Genomic DNA, 17751 nt, shown 5'->3' on the forward strand with positions numbered 1-17751 from the left:
TTACCCATTAGATTTTTCTCTAGATCTATCACTTACCACATTTCACATTTCACCTCATCACGTTAATTTTAATTTTTTTAGTGTGAAATATGAAATCTGTTTATGTGGAGTCTACATGACATGTTTTTCTCTTTTCTTATTTTTGTTTTTCGCATGTTACTCTTTACCCGAACCGATCGTCCTATACTTGAAGTAAAAAAAAAAACCTAAATAATTAAGAACACATGGGGTTCTTGGAAATTTCAAAGACATTTCATGTTGCTTGGTAGGTAGTAAAGTTGCTTTTCAGAATGGCCCATTTAATACAACGTGTAGACTATTCTATTCTATACACGCTAGAAGATGAAGTTTCATAATGAATATTTGGCACGAACCACTCATTTAAAAAAAAGTTACAAATTTTATTCTTATAAATAACAACTTAAGCCTTTTTTTTATCAAATTTGTTTTTTTTTCTCTTTAAAATTAGTGAGGTAGTCGTTGGAGTTGGGCCCGCCTTCCTCATATGCTAACAAGTCCGCAGCCACAAACCCTTCTTCCTGGACTTTCCTCAACGGTGGGGTCTCTTTGCTTCCTCGTCCGCAAATGTCACATAAATCCAGACCTCGGGTTATGTTGCACGTTATGCTTTAAGTTTGTGGTTAAACTCATGTTTTTTAACTTGGATTACCTAAACTGACTTTGTGCACCTAAGATTACATCTAGTATATATTATGCCTAGTAGAAATTGAAGTTAAGAAAATGTAGAAGACATGGTCATATTTAATCTCGGATGCACACATTATTTCAAAGACGATTTCACGTCAACATTGTAGCTCTAAAGTTGCTTTTCTTTCTGGATGACCATTTAAAATAATTTAAGGAAAGCACCCGTCAATATATTATGTCTAATCTTGAGTTTTTACTAAGCCATATAAAGGTTGAATGATATCATGTATTGATAAAAAATAGTTTTGACTTATACCGAATAAAGTGTCCATAGACCTTCTCAACCGAAACTAGTATTCTAATAGCATCACGCGATTAAATGACTAAGTCTTCATGGCATGTTTATAAATATCTCTAATCACACAACCCCAATCAAAAGCTCAAAATTAACCACAAACACGAAAACACACAGAAAGCAATTATGCATTTAAAAATAATACTAGCAGTAGCAGCTATTGCAACTTTGGTAGCAACAAGTGCACAAGAGGGACTACCTTGTGAACGTTTCTGTGGCAATATGCCTATTGACTTTCCATTTGGTACTCGTAGCGAATGCTACGCCAGTCCCAAATTCCTCGTGACTTGTGACCGATCGACGCCGGGAAACCAAGGCTTATCTTTGGAGAACGACGAAACACAAGCAATACGGAGATTACAAATATCTCAACAAGAAAGGGTGAGGTAGAGATTATGGTGTCTGTAGCCCACGATTGCTACAATAGTTCTGGCCGAGCTAATAGTACTCGGCCATCTTTGAGGTCAGGGGATTATCAGATCTCTGCTAAAAACAGACTTGTAGCCATCGGGTGTGATACATATGTTCGGTTAATAGTAAGAAGTGGGAATGATTCTCATGGTACCGGATGCATTTCTACTTGTGATAGAAATAGTCCTTTCATAAACGGATCATGCTCGGGAGTTGGGTGTTGTGAAGTAGCAGTTCCAGAAGGAATGGAATCTTATGATACGAGTCGTACAATTCTTGGTAGCTTTAACAAGCATGAGAATATTTTGGATTTCAACCCTTGTAGCTATGCCTTTTTTGTTGAAGTAGGGAAGTTCAACTTTTCCTCAACTAATCTGGTTGATTTCGGAAGCGAAAGGAAGATGCCAATGCTACTTGACTGGGCAATTGGAAACTTGACATGTGACAAAGCAAAGGAGACAAATAACTTCTTATGCACGGGAAACAGTGAATGTGATCAAGCTTATCTAGGTCCTGGATATTGTTGCAGCTGCCGTGAAGGTTATGAAGGCAACCCTTATGTTGCGGGTGATTGCAAGAGTAAGTTCTGATTTCACATTCGAATGCTTCTTCTTTTTTTTTTTGAATTTGCTTTCACTTGTAACAAATGATTGACAATTTGTTATTTTAAGATATTAATGAATGCGAACGAGGAGATCATGGTTGCGAACATGAATGCATTGACAGAGAAGGAATTATACATGTACTTGTAGAAAAGGTTACTCTGGAGACGGTAGGAAAAGTGGATCAGGTTGCACTGCTGATCAATCAACCATGATAACGATAGTTGCGAGTAAGTAATCATACAATATCTTTTTGGTTTATATCTGAAGCTATTGTTATAAATTATATCTGAATGAAATGGTTCTATAAGTTAGTTTCTGTTGTTGCAGGTACCTTAGCTTCTGCTATATTTCTCCTTATAACTGTCGCCTGGTTATACTTGGTGTTTAAAAGGCGAAAGCTCGTGATGTTAAGAGAAAAATTCTTTAAACAAAATGGTGGAATAATGTTGCAGCAACGAATTTCTGGAGATGGCGGTACTAATGATCAAGCAAGAGTATTTACGATAGAGGAGCTAAAGAGGGCAACCAATAACTATGATGAAAGCAGGATTATCGGTAAGGGTGGCTATGGCACTGTTTACAAAGGAGTTCTTTCTGATAACTGAATAGTTGCCATCAAGAAGTCAAAACTAGCAGATCAAACACAAGTTCAGATAGAGCAATTTATCAACGAAGTGGTTATCCTGTCCCAGATAAATCATAGGAATGTAGTGAAGCTGATAGGGTGTTGTATGGAAACAGAAATCCCGTTATTGGTTTATGAATTCATTCCAAATGGCACACTGTCCGATCATATCCACAACAAAGTCAAATCGTCAGTTATTACATTGGATATCCGACTTAGAATAGCAACAGAGACGGCTGAAGCACTTGCGTACTTACATTCTGCAGCATCTGTTTCAATCATCCATCGCGATGTCAAGCCAATGAATATACTTTTGGATCATAACTACGTTGCAAAAGTAGCCGATTTTGGAGCATCTAAGTTAATTCCTGCTGATCAGATTGAGTTGGCCAGTATAGTGCAAGGAACACTAGGTTACCTAGATCCTGAATATTTGCAAACAAATCAGCTCACTGATAAGAGCGATGTTTATAGTTTTGGGGTAGTACTGGTAGAACTACTAACTAGAACTACTAATTGGAAGAAAGGCTCTTAGCTTTGATGGGCCAGAGGAAGAGAGAAACCTAGCTATGTATTTTTTGTATTCTTTAAAAGAGGGGAGACTGTTTCAGGCTCTTGATGAACGTTTGCAACAAGATGATGTTCCAAGCGAGATCATCCAAGTTTCAAGACTGGCAGAAAGATGTTTACGCATTAAAGGAGAAGAGAGACCAACTATGAAGGAAGTAGCAATCGAGCTAGAAGGAATATTGGCTTCAATGATACAAAAGCATCCATGGGTGCAACGTAGTACAAACGAAGATGAAAGTGAGCATTTTCTCAAAGAACTTACCAACGACTATGAATGTACAAATGGTGGCATTGTAAGCAATGCAACCTCAAGTACATTCGATAGCATGAGCAAGCATTCGATGTTACCCATTGCTAGTGGGAGGTGAAGGTCCGGATAAGCTTGCCATGCTAGAGATGTGTTTAATTCTTACTTTCTATCGTTAGAGTTTGTTAGGCAGTTATATAGTTTGTATATATTGAGCATAAGATTCGCTTGTATAGTTAAAAAACTTTGACCTAATTTTAAGTGTATTGAAATATATAAACTAAATATAAGGGTCTTTTAGTCATTTTAGAAAGTATAGGTTATGCCATATATGTATTTGTATAAATTCTAGGGGTTAGCGTGTAAATATGTTAAGTGTTGAATAGTTTCTAGACAGAATTACAAATTTTGTCCTTTAAAAAAAGCCAAATTACGGTTCGTGTCCTTTTTTTAGTTTCTTTGCAGGAAGTATCCTTTAAACATTTTTTTCCTGCACGTTATGTCTTTTACGCTAACTGGGTTAGAAAAACTCAGTTAAATACCCTCACGTGAGGCGCATGTGAAGATGAAGATTGGAAGCTTGGAATTAGGGTGATGATGATGAATGATGAATGGGTGTAATCAAGGGTGAATTTGAAAACCCAGAAAGGGTTTCGTCATTTTTCGAATTAGGGTTTGAGTTTGATGGAAAAAAAAGTTGCATGTTTGGTTTCTTTAATTTATGAGAGAGAAGAAAGAAAGATACAAAGGCGGTGTGAAAAGACAAAAATGCCCTCACATGCGCCTCACGTAAGGGTATTTAACTGAGTTTTTCTAACCCAGTTTGCGTAAAGGACATAACGTGTAGGAAAAAAATGTTTAGGGACACCGCTTGCAAAGAAACTAAAAAAATGACACGAACCGTAATTTAGCTTTTTTTAAAGGACAAAATTTGTAATTCTGTCTAGTTTCTAAAACAATGGGTTGTTTAGAATTAGGGCTATACATAAACCAAAAATCGTGTATGTATGAACAAGACTTTGTTATGTGTGAAGCCACTTTAAGGTTTGTCAAAGATTGTGGCAGAAAGTAGGCAGCAGAGAACAAACACATTTGTGACTCCTCTAAATTCAAGCCTCGTTCCATGGTTTACGGCATGTTCCATGGTTCATGTTTTTTCTCAATCTCTATATAAGATATCTTTGTATTTGTAAATCTTGCATCACCACAAGTAATAAAATCTCCTAGTTACCGTGTATGGACGTAGGTTGAAGTGTAGCGACCGAACCACGTTAAATCTTTGTGTTCACCATGTGTTCTTGAGTGGCAGAGAGGGAGAGTGTGTGGTCCGAGTGTTCAGTTGTTCGTGTGTATTCTGCAATTCGTGTTCAACAGGTGTTGTCGATCCTAACAACTGGTATCAGAGCCACGGCTCGTTTACACACGAAGAACACGATTCGAAAGAAAAACAGAATACCTGAGATCGCGATTAGATTGGTGTGTCGGCAGTTTGAAGTTGACTGGAATCGTCGGAGCCCTGTGAATCGCTGGTTCTGTGGTTGTCTTGTGTTTGAAAAGAAAAAAAAAGGAAAGATTTTCTTGTTTGGTTGCTTGTTCTCGTTCAAATCAAGAAGAAGATGACAGGAGTTTTTTTTCTTTGTTTGATTGGTAAAGGTGTTTGTTTCTTTTGAAGACAAGAGCTCATGGGTTTTGTCATAAGAAAGATTCTTTTTTTTGTTTTTTTTTCAAACAAGTCCACCAATTTAGTCATTTGACGCAAGAGACCCCTCAAGTTTGATAAATGGCAGAAAGCAGTAAACTTCAGATTGAGAAGTTTGATGGTAAAGCTTTTGGTTGGTGGAAAATGCAAATGGAGGATTTGCTCGTTCAAAAGGATTTGGACGTGGTCTTGGGTGATAGACCAGAGAAGGTGAAAGAAGACGAATGGGAAACTTTGGATAAAAAGGCCAAGGCAGTTATTAGATTATCGGTGACGAAGGATGTTGCGTTCAACATTCTAAAGGAGACCACAACGCGTGGGATTATGGATGTGCTTTCTAATATGTACGAGAAGCCTTCGGCAGAAAATAAAGTTTTTTTGATTCGTGAGTTAGTTAACACAAGGTTAAAAGAAGGAAGTTCAGTAACTGTACACATCAACAATATGAACTCGATTTTGTCCAGACTTGGGTCAGTTGGTATAAAATTCGAGGATGAGGTTCAGGATCTACTACTGTTATCGTCCTTGCCTGATAGCTGGTCGGGAACTGTTACAGCGATTACTAGTTCCACCAGCAAGTTCACTTTTGATGGGATTCGGGATCTCATTCTGGGTGAAGACATAGACGAAGAAATTTAGGTGAGTCTTCTAGTGGACTATTACATGTTGGCAGAGGAAGAAGAAATAACAAAGGTAGTGGGAGCGGGAACAGGAAAAGGAGTCAGTCGAGGACTCGAAATGATGTAACCTGTTGGAACTGTAAAGAGGCTGGGCATTTTAGGAATCAATGTCCAAATGAGAAGAAAGAAGTTAACGCTACAGTAGACCACTTAGATGGCGATGTTTTGATCTGTAGTGTGGAGAGCAGTGTGGATTCCTGGGTTATGGATTCGGGTGCTTCATTTCACGCTACCCACAGCAGTGAAGCACTGCGAAATCTGAAAGAAGGTGATTTTGGTAAGGTGAGACTAGCGAACGATGAGGTTCTTGAGGTGACGAGCATGGGTGACTTAGATTTGAAGACTCCAGTCAGTTCATTGACTTTCCAAGTCTGAAGAAACAATTGATTTCTGTTGGGCAGCTGGACGAACAGGGGCACAAAGTTAAGTTCAGGAACGGGCAGTGGAAGGTTCTAAAGGGAAATCTAGTCGTAACTCGAGGAAAGAAACGAAGTTCGCTGTATATGGTCAGTTTACCGTATGAGGGAGTAACCATCCCAGTTCAGAAGAATACCAAGATCCGGTTCACGGAATCTCGTGGGCAGAAGAAGGTTTGCTTTGCAGATGGCAAACCCAGAGTCACGGGTCAGATTCAGGTTGAACGTGCTAGGAAATGTTCAGGGAACCAGTCAGAGGCATTTGTGGCAGTGGGAGCACGGGACGTGCTTCGGTCAGAGTTACTAGACGACACTGGGTTAAGAGAACCAGTATTCCGGCTGTCAAAGTCTCTCCAGTTGATTATCTGCTTTATTCGGAGAGTGTTTATTCTCAGGATGTTGGGCAGTTCATGTTAGTGGGAGCCGATAGGGACAGAAAATGGGTCGGTGACAGTTTCAGTCATGACTGATGGGTTGAAGCTCAGTGGGAGCTTCAACGGGCTTTCAGGTTAATTGAATAGAAGGCCCGGGTAACTAGGAAGATACTGAAGATGAAAAGTTTCTTACAGAAATACAGATGCACAGTTGAAGCACATGTGAAGATTGTTCCGTGGCTTCAAGTGGGAGATTGTTATGTGTGAAGCCACTTTGAGGTTTGTCAAAGATTGTGGCAGAAAGTAGGCAGCAGAGAACAAACACATTTGTGACTCCTCTAAATTCAAGCCTCGTTCCATGGTTTACGGCATGTTTGATGATTCTTTTTTTTTCTCAATCTCCATATAAGATATCTTTGTATTTGTAAATCTTGCATCACCACAAGTAATAAAATCTCCTAGTTACCGTGTGTGGACGTAGGTTGCAGTGTAGCGACCGAACCACGTTAAATCTTTGTGTTCACCTTGTGTTCTTGAGTGGCAGAGAGGGAGAGTGTGTGGTCCGAGTGTTCAGTTGTTCGTGTGTATTCTACAATTCGTGTTCAACAGGTGTTGTCGATCCTAACAGACTTCTCTGAAGTCAAGTGTAATGTTTTATCAATTTTATTGTGTTATTATTCAAATTCGAATCTGATTTGCCAATAGTGGGTCAGAGCCTAAGTTACGAATTTGGAAGAAGTGATTGAATCAGAGGGTGTTTTAAACTGGGAAAAAGAATATCGAATTAATGGCAGCTAGTCTATCACAATCAAATATAATTTAAAAATCACAAGTTCTGTTGTGAACTTATGATAGAGACTGATTCAAAATGGTCAATCTTCCGATAGACCCATAAATTTGGTTATGCTCCAAGAATATAAAAGAAGAAGAGAACCCGATTTGGGACAAGTTTTCTGATTATTTTTCTTAAACTAACGACTACAATTTATAGGAAAACAAATGCATGAAACGAGGAAACTTAAACCATAATTAATAAAACTAAATAATAGATAAAGTTTATTAATTAGTTTGCTTCCAAGAAAGGTCTTACATATCATATGATGATCATATCAAATCCCCGGCCCTTCAAAATGTTATGTCCTCAAGAACGAAACGTGATTTCCATGGATGTTGCCATTCAAGTTGGACTACCACAGGCAGGGCGGTCTCAGCCGGTCGCCACAGCGATCTCCACTTGCGTCTTCCGTTTGCGTATGCTAACAGGTTCAGTAGTTTTTCTATAGAAACCGATTTCACGACTTGATTTAACCAGGATGGAACCACGCTTGGTGTTGTTTTGTTCATGTGCGTTTTTTTTCTATTTGTTTTGGGTTGAGCTTAAAAATGATCGTGGATGTTGATTGTGTGATTTTTGGATGTCTTTCAGTTAGGAGATGGGGTGAATGGAGTGGCCATGGCTGCTTTTGTTGGTGAGTTTAGAACAACAGCTTTTTCCTGGGGTTGAATGGTGGTGACTAGTTAGGATATGTGCCCATAAGATACTGATCAAGTTTTAGGTTTGGTGTGGTCGTAGAAGCGGATATGGGTGGTGGTGGTGGTAGTGCTAGGATTAGGGATGTAAATGCTAGTTTTGGACCATTATCATCGAAGAGGTGTCAGAAATTTTGGTGAGGGCAGCAGCAAGGTTAACGATGATTTGATTCATGGTGGTAGTGAAGGAGTCAAAGTTGACCTTAGGTAGGGCGGCTTATTGGGCGGTGACTGATTCTTGTTGATTCAATAGCTAATCAATTTTGTCAACCATGGTCATGATCAGGTCTTCACATGACGAAGGAAGCATAAGGAAGATTGTCGAAAGCACTAAACTGATAGAGACCGATTCGATATGGTCAACGATAGACCCGTAGAGTGTGTTATGCTCCAAGAGAAGAAAAGAAACCGATTTGTGACAAATTTTCTTATTATTGTTTCTTAAACTAACTGGTACAATTTATAGGAAAACAAATGCAAAGAAATAGGAAACTTAAATAATAAGAAAACCTAACTATAAAACAATAAGGAAACTAAATAATATATAAACTTAATTAATTACTTTGCTTCCAAGAAAGTCTTATGTATCATAATCATGATGTTAAGCATGGATAATATTATGATCGTATCAACTTCAACTCAGAAAATACATTTGGGTTGAACATATCATATTATATTTGGCAAGATCAGAGTGATGAAAGAAAATAAGGTTCATCCCAATGCAATCAATCCAGTAACTATGAATCGTTAATCACATCCAACTTGTGAGGTGTGTTTCTTTACTGCATCATCGCAAATCAAAGCTGATATCGGGATTGTTGGATTTTGTTCAGAATCACAACTTGGAAGGTTGTTCATTGTGATATGGGTTCCAAATCCGACAGTAGATTAAGAGTGGCTAGTGGTCAAGGTTAAGGCTTGAGATCTTTATGGTCTTAAGTTCGAAACCTGACACAAGAGGGTTTTTACATGTTGATGGGTTTCATTCTTGATGGTGTACATAGGTGAGTCAAGAATGAAGCATCAAAACCGATCAGTAATGGACGGTTGACATCCCGTCTCTAGAAGACTCACTCCAGTATTGGACAAGGTAGTTCTAAGCGTTGTTAAAAAAATATTAAACTTAAAAAAATGGAAGAGGTCAAAAAAGGAAAATTGTAAAAGACGGTTCAACTTATTAGTTTTGGATGCACACGTATGTTATTTCAAAGACAATGACGTCTAGCTCTAAGCTTGATTTTCTTCCTAAATGACCATTAAATATATGCTTGTAGACACGTTAGCATAAATGACAACAACCATCACTATCATATGTCTGAATTTGAGTTTTTTCTAACCCGTATTAGGTTGAATGGTATCATTTATTGAATCAAAATACTGGTTTTTTTATTATTTTATACATCCATCTGTCCGCTTTATTTCTTTTATCTCCAAAATAAATTGTACAAAGACAAAGTGTTCCAATGACCTTCAACCCTTGACTAGTGGATGAATTGAAAAATGACCAAGTCTTCATGGCATGCTCATATACATATATACACGCATACACATATACATGCATTGTTATATGTATAGGATCTTTAATACACACATCCTCAATTAAATACCCAAAATACAAACTAACAAATACTCAAAAATCAACTATGCATTTAAAAACATTACTAGCAGTAACAGCAATTGCAGCTTTGGGGACAGCAAGTGCTCAAGATGGAGCAGCTTGTGAAAGTTCTTGTGGCAATGTGAATATTACTTTCCCATTTGGTTCTGGTGAGGGATGCTACTACAGTTCCGATTTCCTCGTAACTTGTAACCGGTCATCCGGGGAACCAATACCATTCTTTGGACAAAGCAGAAACAATATTGTTATTTCAAATATGTCGACGGAGAAGAGTGAGGTGGAGATTATGATGTTTGTAGGCCGTGATTGCTACAATAGTTCTGGTCGAGTCGGAAGAAACCAACCATTCTTTTGGTTGAGGGATTTCCGCATCTCTGACAAGAACAAATTTGTTGCCATCGGGTGTGACACGTACGCATATTTCAGAGGAAGAAGAGGGAATGAGATAGATGGTACAGGATGCATTTCTACTTGTGGTAGAAATAGCCTGCTTACAAACGGATCTTGCTCGGGAGTTGGGTGCTGTGAAGTAGCGGTGCCAGAAGGACTTAAATCTTTTAATATGACTCTTCGTAGCTTTAACAACCATACGAATATATCGGACTTCAATCCTTGTAGCTATGGATTTTTTGTTGAAGAAGGCAAGTTTAGTTTTTCTACAACTAACCTGCTTGATTTTGATAGTGTAAACAAGATGCCAATGTTACTTGATTGGGCAATTGGAGACTTGACTTGTGAGGAAGCCAAGAACAAGGACAATTTCTTATGTAAGGGGAACAGCAAATGTGATCAAGACTATGGAGGTCCCGGATATCGTTGTCGTTGCCTTGAAGGTTATGAAGGCAACCCTTATGTTGCAGGTGGTTGCAAGAGTAAGTTTTGATTTCATATTTTTGGATGCCATTTTTTCTAATATATTTTCACCTTAATCAAATGACTGACACTTGGTTATTCTGTAGATATTAATGAATGTGAACGAGGAAGTCATGATTGCGAACTTGATGATCAGTGCGTTGATACCGAAGGAAACTATACGTGTACTTGTCGAAAAGGTTACTCTGGAGATGGTAGAAAAAATGGAAGAGGCTGCATTGCTGATCAATCTACCATTATAAAATTAGTTGTAGGTAAATACTCACAAAATATTTATTCAGTTTATATTAGTTGTAGGTAAATAATTACAAAATCAGCATCTATCGATCCATGCTTAAGTTAGCTTTTGCTGTTGCAGGTATCACAAGTTCTGCTATATTTCTCCTTATATTAGTCACCTGGTTGTATTTGGTGCTCAAGAGGCGAAAGCTTATTATGCTGAGAGAAAAATTCTTCAAACAAAATGGTGGATTAATGTTGCAGCAACGACTTTCTGGAGATGGGGGTTCTCATGATCAAGCTAGAGTCTTCACGGTAGAGGAGCTAAAGAGGGCAACCAATAATTATGATGAAAGCAGGATTATCGGTAAGGGTGGCTCTGGAACCGTTTACAAAGGAGTTCTTTCTGATAACAGAATAGTTGCCATAAAGAAGTCAAAAGTAGCCGATCAAACACAAGATCAAATAGAACAATTTATCAACGAAGTGGTTATCCTCTCCCAAATAAATCATAGGAATGTGGTGAAGCTGATTGGATGTTGCCTGGAAACAGAAATCCCGTTATTGGTTTACAAGTTCATTCCAAATGGCACTCTCTCTGATCATATTCACAACAAAGGCAAGGCGTCAACTATAACATGGGATATCCGACTCAGAATAGCAACAGAGACAGCTGAAGCACTTTCGTACTTACATTCCGCAGCATCTGTTCCAATTATCCATCGTGATGTCAAGCCAATGAATATACTTTTGGATGATAACTATGTAGCAAAAGTAGCTGATTTTGGAGCATCTAGGCTAATTCCTATCGATCAGATTGAGTTGGCCACTGTAGTTCAAGGAACACTAGGATACTTAGATCCAGAGTATTTGCAAACAAATCAACTCACAGATAAGAGTGACGTATATAGTTTTGGGGTGGTACTAGTGGAACTTTTAACTGGGAAAAAGGCTCTTAGCTTTGATAGGCCAGAAGAACAAAGGAACCTAGCTATCTTTTTTCTAGATTATCTAAAAGAGGGGAGACTCTTCCAAGTTCTTGATGAGCGCTTGCAGCTAAATGATGTTCCCAACGACATCATCCAAGTTTCAAGGCTTGCAGAGAGATGCTTACGCGTTAAAGGTGATGAAAGGCCAACCATGAAGGAAGTAGCAATCGAGCTCCAAGGAATAATAGCTTCGACCTCACAAAAACACCCATGGGTACGAAGTAGTTCAAACGAAGATGAGAGTGAGTATTTGCTTAAAGATCAAATCCACAACTATGAACGTACAAATGGTGGCAATGTAAGCCCCATTTCATTATCACTGAATGTTACCCATTGCTAGTGGCAGGCAAAGGTAGAGATTTGCGTCTACAAAATTTGGAATAGGCTCGATCTTGCATAGATGGGAACTTTCTAAAATTAGGTTACTTTTTAAATGAATGTGCACAATTAGAGATTTTTTACTGTGGAAAATATGTATTTGGGTTTGTAACCCCAGGTTTATAGGTTTCGTGTTTTCGATATAATCCCGGATAGCTTTCTAAATCGTGGATAGATAACTTTTAGATTAATTTATTATTTCGCTTATACTAGAAACCAATAATAAGATAAAGCAAACAATTTCTATTATAAATGAGAAATTTTTTTATGAAAAATTCTAAGTATGAATAAAATGATCAGAAATTAGATTAAATGAAATCTTTAAATAGGTGTCGAACACTCGAACCAACATATAACATACTGATTTGAGTGAACTGTTGCAAGGTTCCATAAACAGTTATGGCAGTTGGGGTAATCCCTGCAATAACGTTGGTATAAAGAAGCCTAGTATCAAACTCAGTAGCTACTTATAAATTATAATCCTGCTAAATTACAAGAGGTTACCCTTCCCAGTTGCTACAATAGCACAAAATTGCTATCGAGTTTCAAAGTTGCTACCAAACTTGTAGTCACTACCGACACATAATTCCAATAATGTTGAAGACCATTTCCATGCAACTTTTTGTCATCCATATTAATCTAACGTGTTTTCAATGGATGTCTTTCCATTCAAGGTGACCCAAGCTAGCTAAGGGTGTTGCCCCTTGGACCCAACAAGGGACCATCTCTTTCACCTTGCGATGGCACTGGTGTGGAACCACTAAGGAGTGGTGCCCCTTGAAACCTCTTCATGGTACCAAAGACAGAGAGGTTTCTTAGTACCGAATTTACAATAGTTTTGGACAAGTTTGTGCTCCACGCCTCTAAGGGGTGTTTGGGTTTCCTTATTTTAACCTCCTTATAACTTATTAACTTTTATAAGTTAAAATAGTGTTTGGATAATATGACTTATGAAACCTTTTTGAAAGAATATTTGTTTTGAATCCTATTATATAACGATTCAAATTCCTATCATATACGAATTCTATTACACCCCCGCAAGAAGCTAGAGGAGGCCGAATGATTAAACTGTCGCGAAAATCATCAAACAATATTCAGGGAAGACCTTTGGTGAAGATATCTGCAATTTGATACTGGGAAGGAATGTGCAAAATACGAGCCCGGCCACGTTGAACCTGTTCGCGCACAAAGTGAATATCAAACTCAATGTGTTCGGTACGTTGGTGTTGAACCGGATTACCAGATAAGTAGATGGCACTAATGTTATCACAATAAACAAGTGTAGCATGTGAAAGTGGTCTATGTAATTCAAACAAAAGATTTCGGAGCTAGCAAATTTCAACAACTACATTTGCAATACCACGGTATTCGGCTTTTGCACTAGAGTGCAAGACTGTGGATTGGCGTTTACACTACTATGAAATGAGATTGTCCCCAAGATAGGCACAGTATCCAGAGGTGGAGCGACGAGTATCATGACCCAACCTAATCAGCATCGGTATAGGTGCGGAGGGAGATAGTAGTGGAAGATCCAAGGGTAAGGCCATACGATCCGTAGAAGAGCATCCCAATGTTCAACGCTATGGGAGTGCATATGTATGCAAATTTGTTGGACCGCATAGGAAATGTTTGGAGGAGTAAGTGTGAGATACTAGCTATGATATAACGTAGGATTGTCAAAAGCTTCATTGGATAGAGTACTTAAAAGGAGTTTTTCATAAGCTAGGATGGGGTAAGTTAAGAAAAACTTCTTATATAAGGTATAAAGAGGTGCAAATAAGGAATCCCAAACACCCCTTAATTTGTACCAATGTATATTATGATTTCTCATTTGGTATACATGTAAATCTCGATTATCCAAAATCGTCTAAATGACAATAAAATCACCAAGAGGTTTCTAGATTCAAATTATTGAATTCAGGTATATAAATTTTTTTTAAAAAAGTTATAAATTGTCATATCTATCTCATGTTAGTGAATAAATAAATGTGAGCTTCGAAGAAAAAGAAAACTTTGAACACATTTTCAACCCACAAATCATATCAACACATTTTCTGTTTCCACGCCTAAAATGGGAGAAAATGATTGGGTGATGAATGTGAATCAAGAACTTAAGAACATGGGTGATTCATCATCAGAAATGGAGCAACGGAAAAAAAGATCAATCTACCGCGTACCCTCGTGTGTAACCGATCTCAACAAAGGAGCCTACAAGCCGCAGTCGGTCTCATTCGGACCATACCATTATGGAGAACCAAATTTAGAACCCATGGAAGAGAACAAACACCGCGCTCTCCTTCACTTTCTTAAAAGGTACAAGAAACCTTTTGAATGTTATGTGAAGGCTGTGTTGGAGGTTGTGGATGATCTTAAGCACGCATATAGTTCGTTGGATCAGAAATGGCATCAAGATACAATGGGATTTGTGAAGATGATGATTTTAGATGGGTGTTTCATGCTCGAAATCTTGCGTACCGCGACTGGTCAAGATGTTGATGGTGATAATCCTGCTGATGATGTTGATGATTATGCTTCGAATGATCTGATTTTCAGCAACCATGGAAAGCTATACATCATGCCTTACCTTAAACGCGACATGCTCATGCTCGAAAATCAGTTGCCGATGCTGCTTCTTAATACGCTCATTGCAGCTACAAAAGACGACCCGAACCAGGTAAATTTTGTTTCAAGCTATGAACTATTCTAAGCAAAATAAGGTTATATCAATATTATAAATAAATAAACAACATATTGAAGTTTTCTAAGAGTGTTGCTAAATGTACCCCGCCCTATTATTTTTACTAGTTGTACTCCCCACTAAACTTCTCAAATAATTTTTATTTACATATTAGTCCTTTCAATGATTTTCATTTTTCAATACAACAAAGCCGTCAAGATAGGCCTTGTTCGTCCCGGAGAGAGCCTTTCTCAGCGACTTGTTGCTGACATAGCTTTCGTCGTTGCATATTGACATAATAGCTTAAATTTGTCATGGAGAGATATCGTAATAGTTGAAATTCATCTACCTTCATTCATCATCCACAAAACTAAGCATAAACTTGTTTAATGTACTTTCTACAAATACGATAATTTCATCATCGCAACGCGACCTAGGTTCGTTCTAAGACAGAAATAGATAAAAGTTACATAAAACTTCTTTGTACATAGTAGTGTTTGGTTATATATATTTGGAAAAATAGATTTTATTAATCTCACATTTTTTAGCTTGACCGATAATATCCCAACTTAGAAAATTGATGTCACCGGTCCTACCTTTCATACTATTTGTTTTCATTGGACCTACGTTAAAATAAATAAATAAAAACTTAACGGAATTTCAAACTGGTAATAATCTCATCTCAGAAAATTAGGACTTTTGACTGGAATGAGGATAAGAGTTAATTAATGTAAAACTTACCTCGAAAAGGTGTTTCAAACAATGAAACGTTGCTTCAATTCGGGTATTTAAACTTCCAATTAACAAAAATTAAGTCGTTTGGAGCACCGTTTCGTGATAAGTTTTACATCAATCGACTCGTATCTTTCTTCCGATCAAAAGCCCTAAAACATCAGTTTGAAATTCGGAAAAAACTTAACAGGGTTAAAAAAATTTTAACGGGGTCTGATGAAAACAAATAGTTTGAACCTAAAAAGATTGGATTAATAAAATCCAAATTTCCTATATATTTATATGCATGACAGATTTACAAAATTAATTTGCAGCATGATGAGGAATTCGTAAACAAAATGATGCAAAGATTCTGCTCTCCATATTCTCGAATAACAAAAATGGGGAGATGCCTGCATCCCCTAGATGTATACCGAAAGAGCCTGCTATGGGAGAACCCACGTCACAAGAAGAAAACGGTCACCAAATCACACCATCACTATGTTATCGAAGAAGGCGATGAAATTGTTAGATCAGCAACAGAACTATACGAAGCAGGAATTCGTTTCAAAAAATCCAAAACAAGAAGCTTAAAAGGCATATCATTCCAAGGTGGTGTCCTCAAGCTTCCTCCAATCATGGTGGATGACGCAACAGAATCGTTGTACTTGAACCTGATCGCGTTTGAACGATTGCATGTTGGGGCTGGTAACGAGGTGACTTCGTACATATTTTTCATGGATAATATTATTGATCATGCAAAAGATGTTAGTCTTTTGCATTCACAAGGTATAATTCAAAATGCAATAGGTAGTGATAAGGCAGTGGCTAAACTGTTTAACTCATTGTCGAAGGATATCACTTTGGATCCGGATAGTGCACTAGATGCGGTTCATAAACAGGTTCATAACTACTGCAAGAAACCATGGAACGAGTGGCGCGCAAATCTTATACACACTTATTTTCGGAGCCCATGGGCGATCTTGTCTGTTCTTGCTGCAGTTTTTCTCTTTGCACTCACTATTATTCAAACAATCTACACTGTTTTCCCGCGTAGTTAGCCAAGTGTTGTGTTTTCTCAAAAAGAAAAATGATTTCAAGCCAGATTTCAATGGGAGTGGCCTCTCTATCTCATGGGACAGATAAAAGATTTGTCCACATCCATCGATAAGCAAAAAATAGACCAGATACGTTTGTTTGTTTGTTTGTTATTTTGTTGTGTTTTCTTTTTTTTCTACCAAAAAGTCGATCTTTCTTTCTTGATGCCATTGTGTGAAAAGTAAGCATTACAATAATATTGAATTTTGGGGATTATTGGATTTTTCTTCTTGTGATTGTAATTTGTAAGTTGTAACTAGCTTAGTACCTTTTTCTCACAAAGTCTCTAAAATGTTTCAAAATATTAACCACGACACCACATAGCGGATATGAACGATTACAGCAGAAAGTTAAAGTTCTAAAACTCAAGTATGATCCGGAAACAACGGACGCTAGTTGAAACTAAAACTTCGTTTAACAGTTGGATAAGTTTGAGCATACGAAAACGCTAAAACATATTTGATACTTCTCCTATGCCATTCTATTCTTTCTGTGTACATGAAAGTATGCTCCTAACATAATGCAAATGAGTATATAGTATGCTAGTCTCAAAATTCAATGCCAAAACCATTTTCGAAAAAGCTTAAAATCGACAACAGGGCACGCGGCTATGTACTTTGGTTCGACATAGTCTTGTGATCCACTGAAATTAATAAAAATCGACAATAGGGCACACGGCTATGGACTTTGGTTTAACATAGTCTTGTGATCCACTGAAATTAACAGTAGGGTACACGACAGTGTTTAACACAAGTCGACTCGTTTGGTTTAGAATTTATTTATTTGAGTTTGGTCATTTCTAATTTGTAAGACACACATTTGTTAAAAATGATCTTTAGCAAATTTAGTTATTCTTTTAATTCGGGTTCAATTAAGTTCCAATCATAATACAAGTAATTTTCCATCTACTAGTGATGATCATAACATCATTTTGTACCAAATCCCACTAAACCATCAACTTTGGCCTAAATTCTTCAAGAACACATAATAAAATGCATGATCTAGCTACATATTCACAATAAAACATA

General features: G+C 37.6%; 1 protein-coding gene and 2 pseudogenes across 1 annotated transcript; all 3 read left to right on the plus strand.

The window, feature by feature from the left end:
• The first annotated feature begins 675 nt into the window (after positions 1 to 675).
• Positions 676 to 3582, plus strand: LOC143531130 (wall-associated receptor kinase 1-like; annotated as a pseudogene).
• Positions 3583 to 9791: 6209 nt separating this feature from the next.
• On the plus strand, positions 9792 to 12199 carry LOC143531107 (wall-associated receptor kinase 2 pseudogene; annotated as a pseudogene).
• A 2109-nt stretch (positions 12200 to 14308) lies between these two features.
• Positions 14309 to 16727, plus strand: LOC143531131 (UPF0481 protein At3g47200-like). Its single transcript, XM_077026502.1, has 2 exons — positions 14309 to 14911; positions 15961 to 16727. The coding sequence occupies exons 1-2, from the start codon at positions 14309 to 14311 to the stop codon at positions 16684 to 16686; spliced, it is 1329 nt and encodes a 442-aa protein (XP_076882617.1). The 3' UTR covers positions 16687 to 16727.
• The last annotated feature ends 1024 nt before the right edge of the window (positions 16728 to 17751 follow it).

The sequence above is a fragment of the Bidens hawaiensis genome, unplaced genomic scaffold (assembly GCF_021521415.1).
Source record: "Bidens hawaiensis isolate Kalapana, Puna unplaced genomic scaffold, B.hawaiensis_p1.1 tig00009085_1, whole genome shotgun sequence".
Classification (NCBI taxonomy): Eukaryota; Viridiplantae; Streptophyta; class Magnoliopsida; order Asterales; family Asteraceae; genus Bidens; species Bidens hawaiensis.

Coding starts and splice junctions, on each gene's coding strand:
- LOC143531131 (XM_077026502.1), top strand. CDS start 14,309: ATGGGAGAAAATGATTGGGTGATGAATGTGAATCAAGAACTTAAGAAC. Junction 14,912..15,960: donor CAAAAGACGACCCGAACCAG/GTAAATTTTGTT, acceptor ATTAATTTGCAG/CATGATGAGGAATTCGTAAA.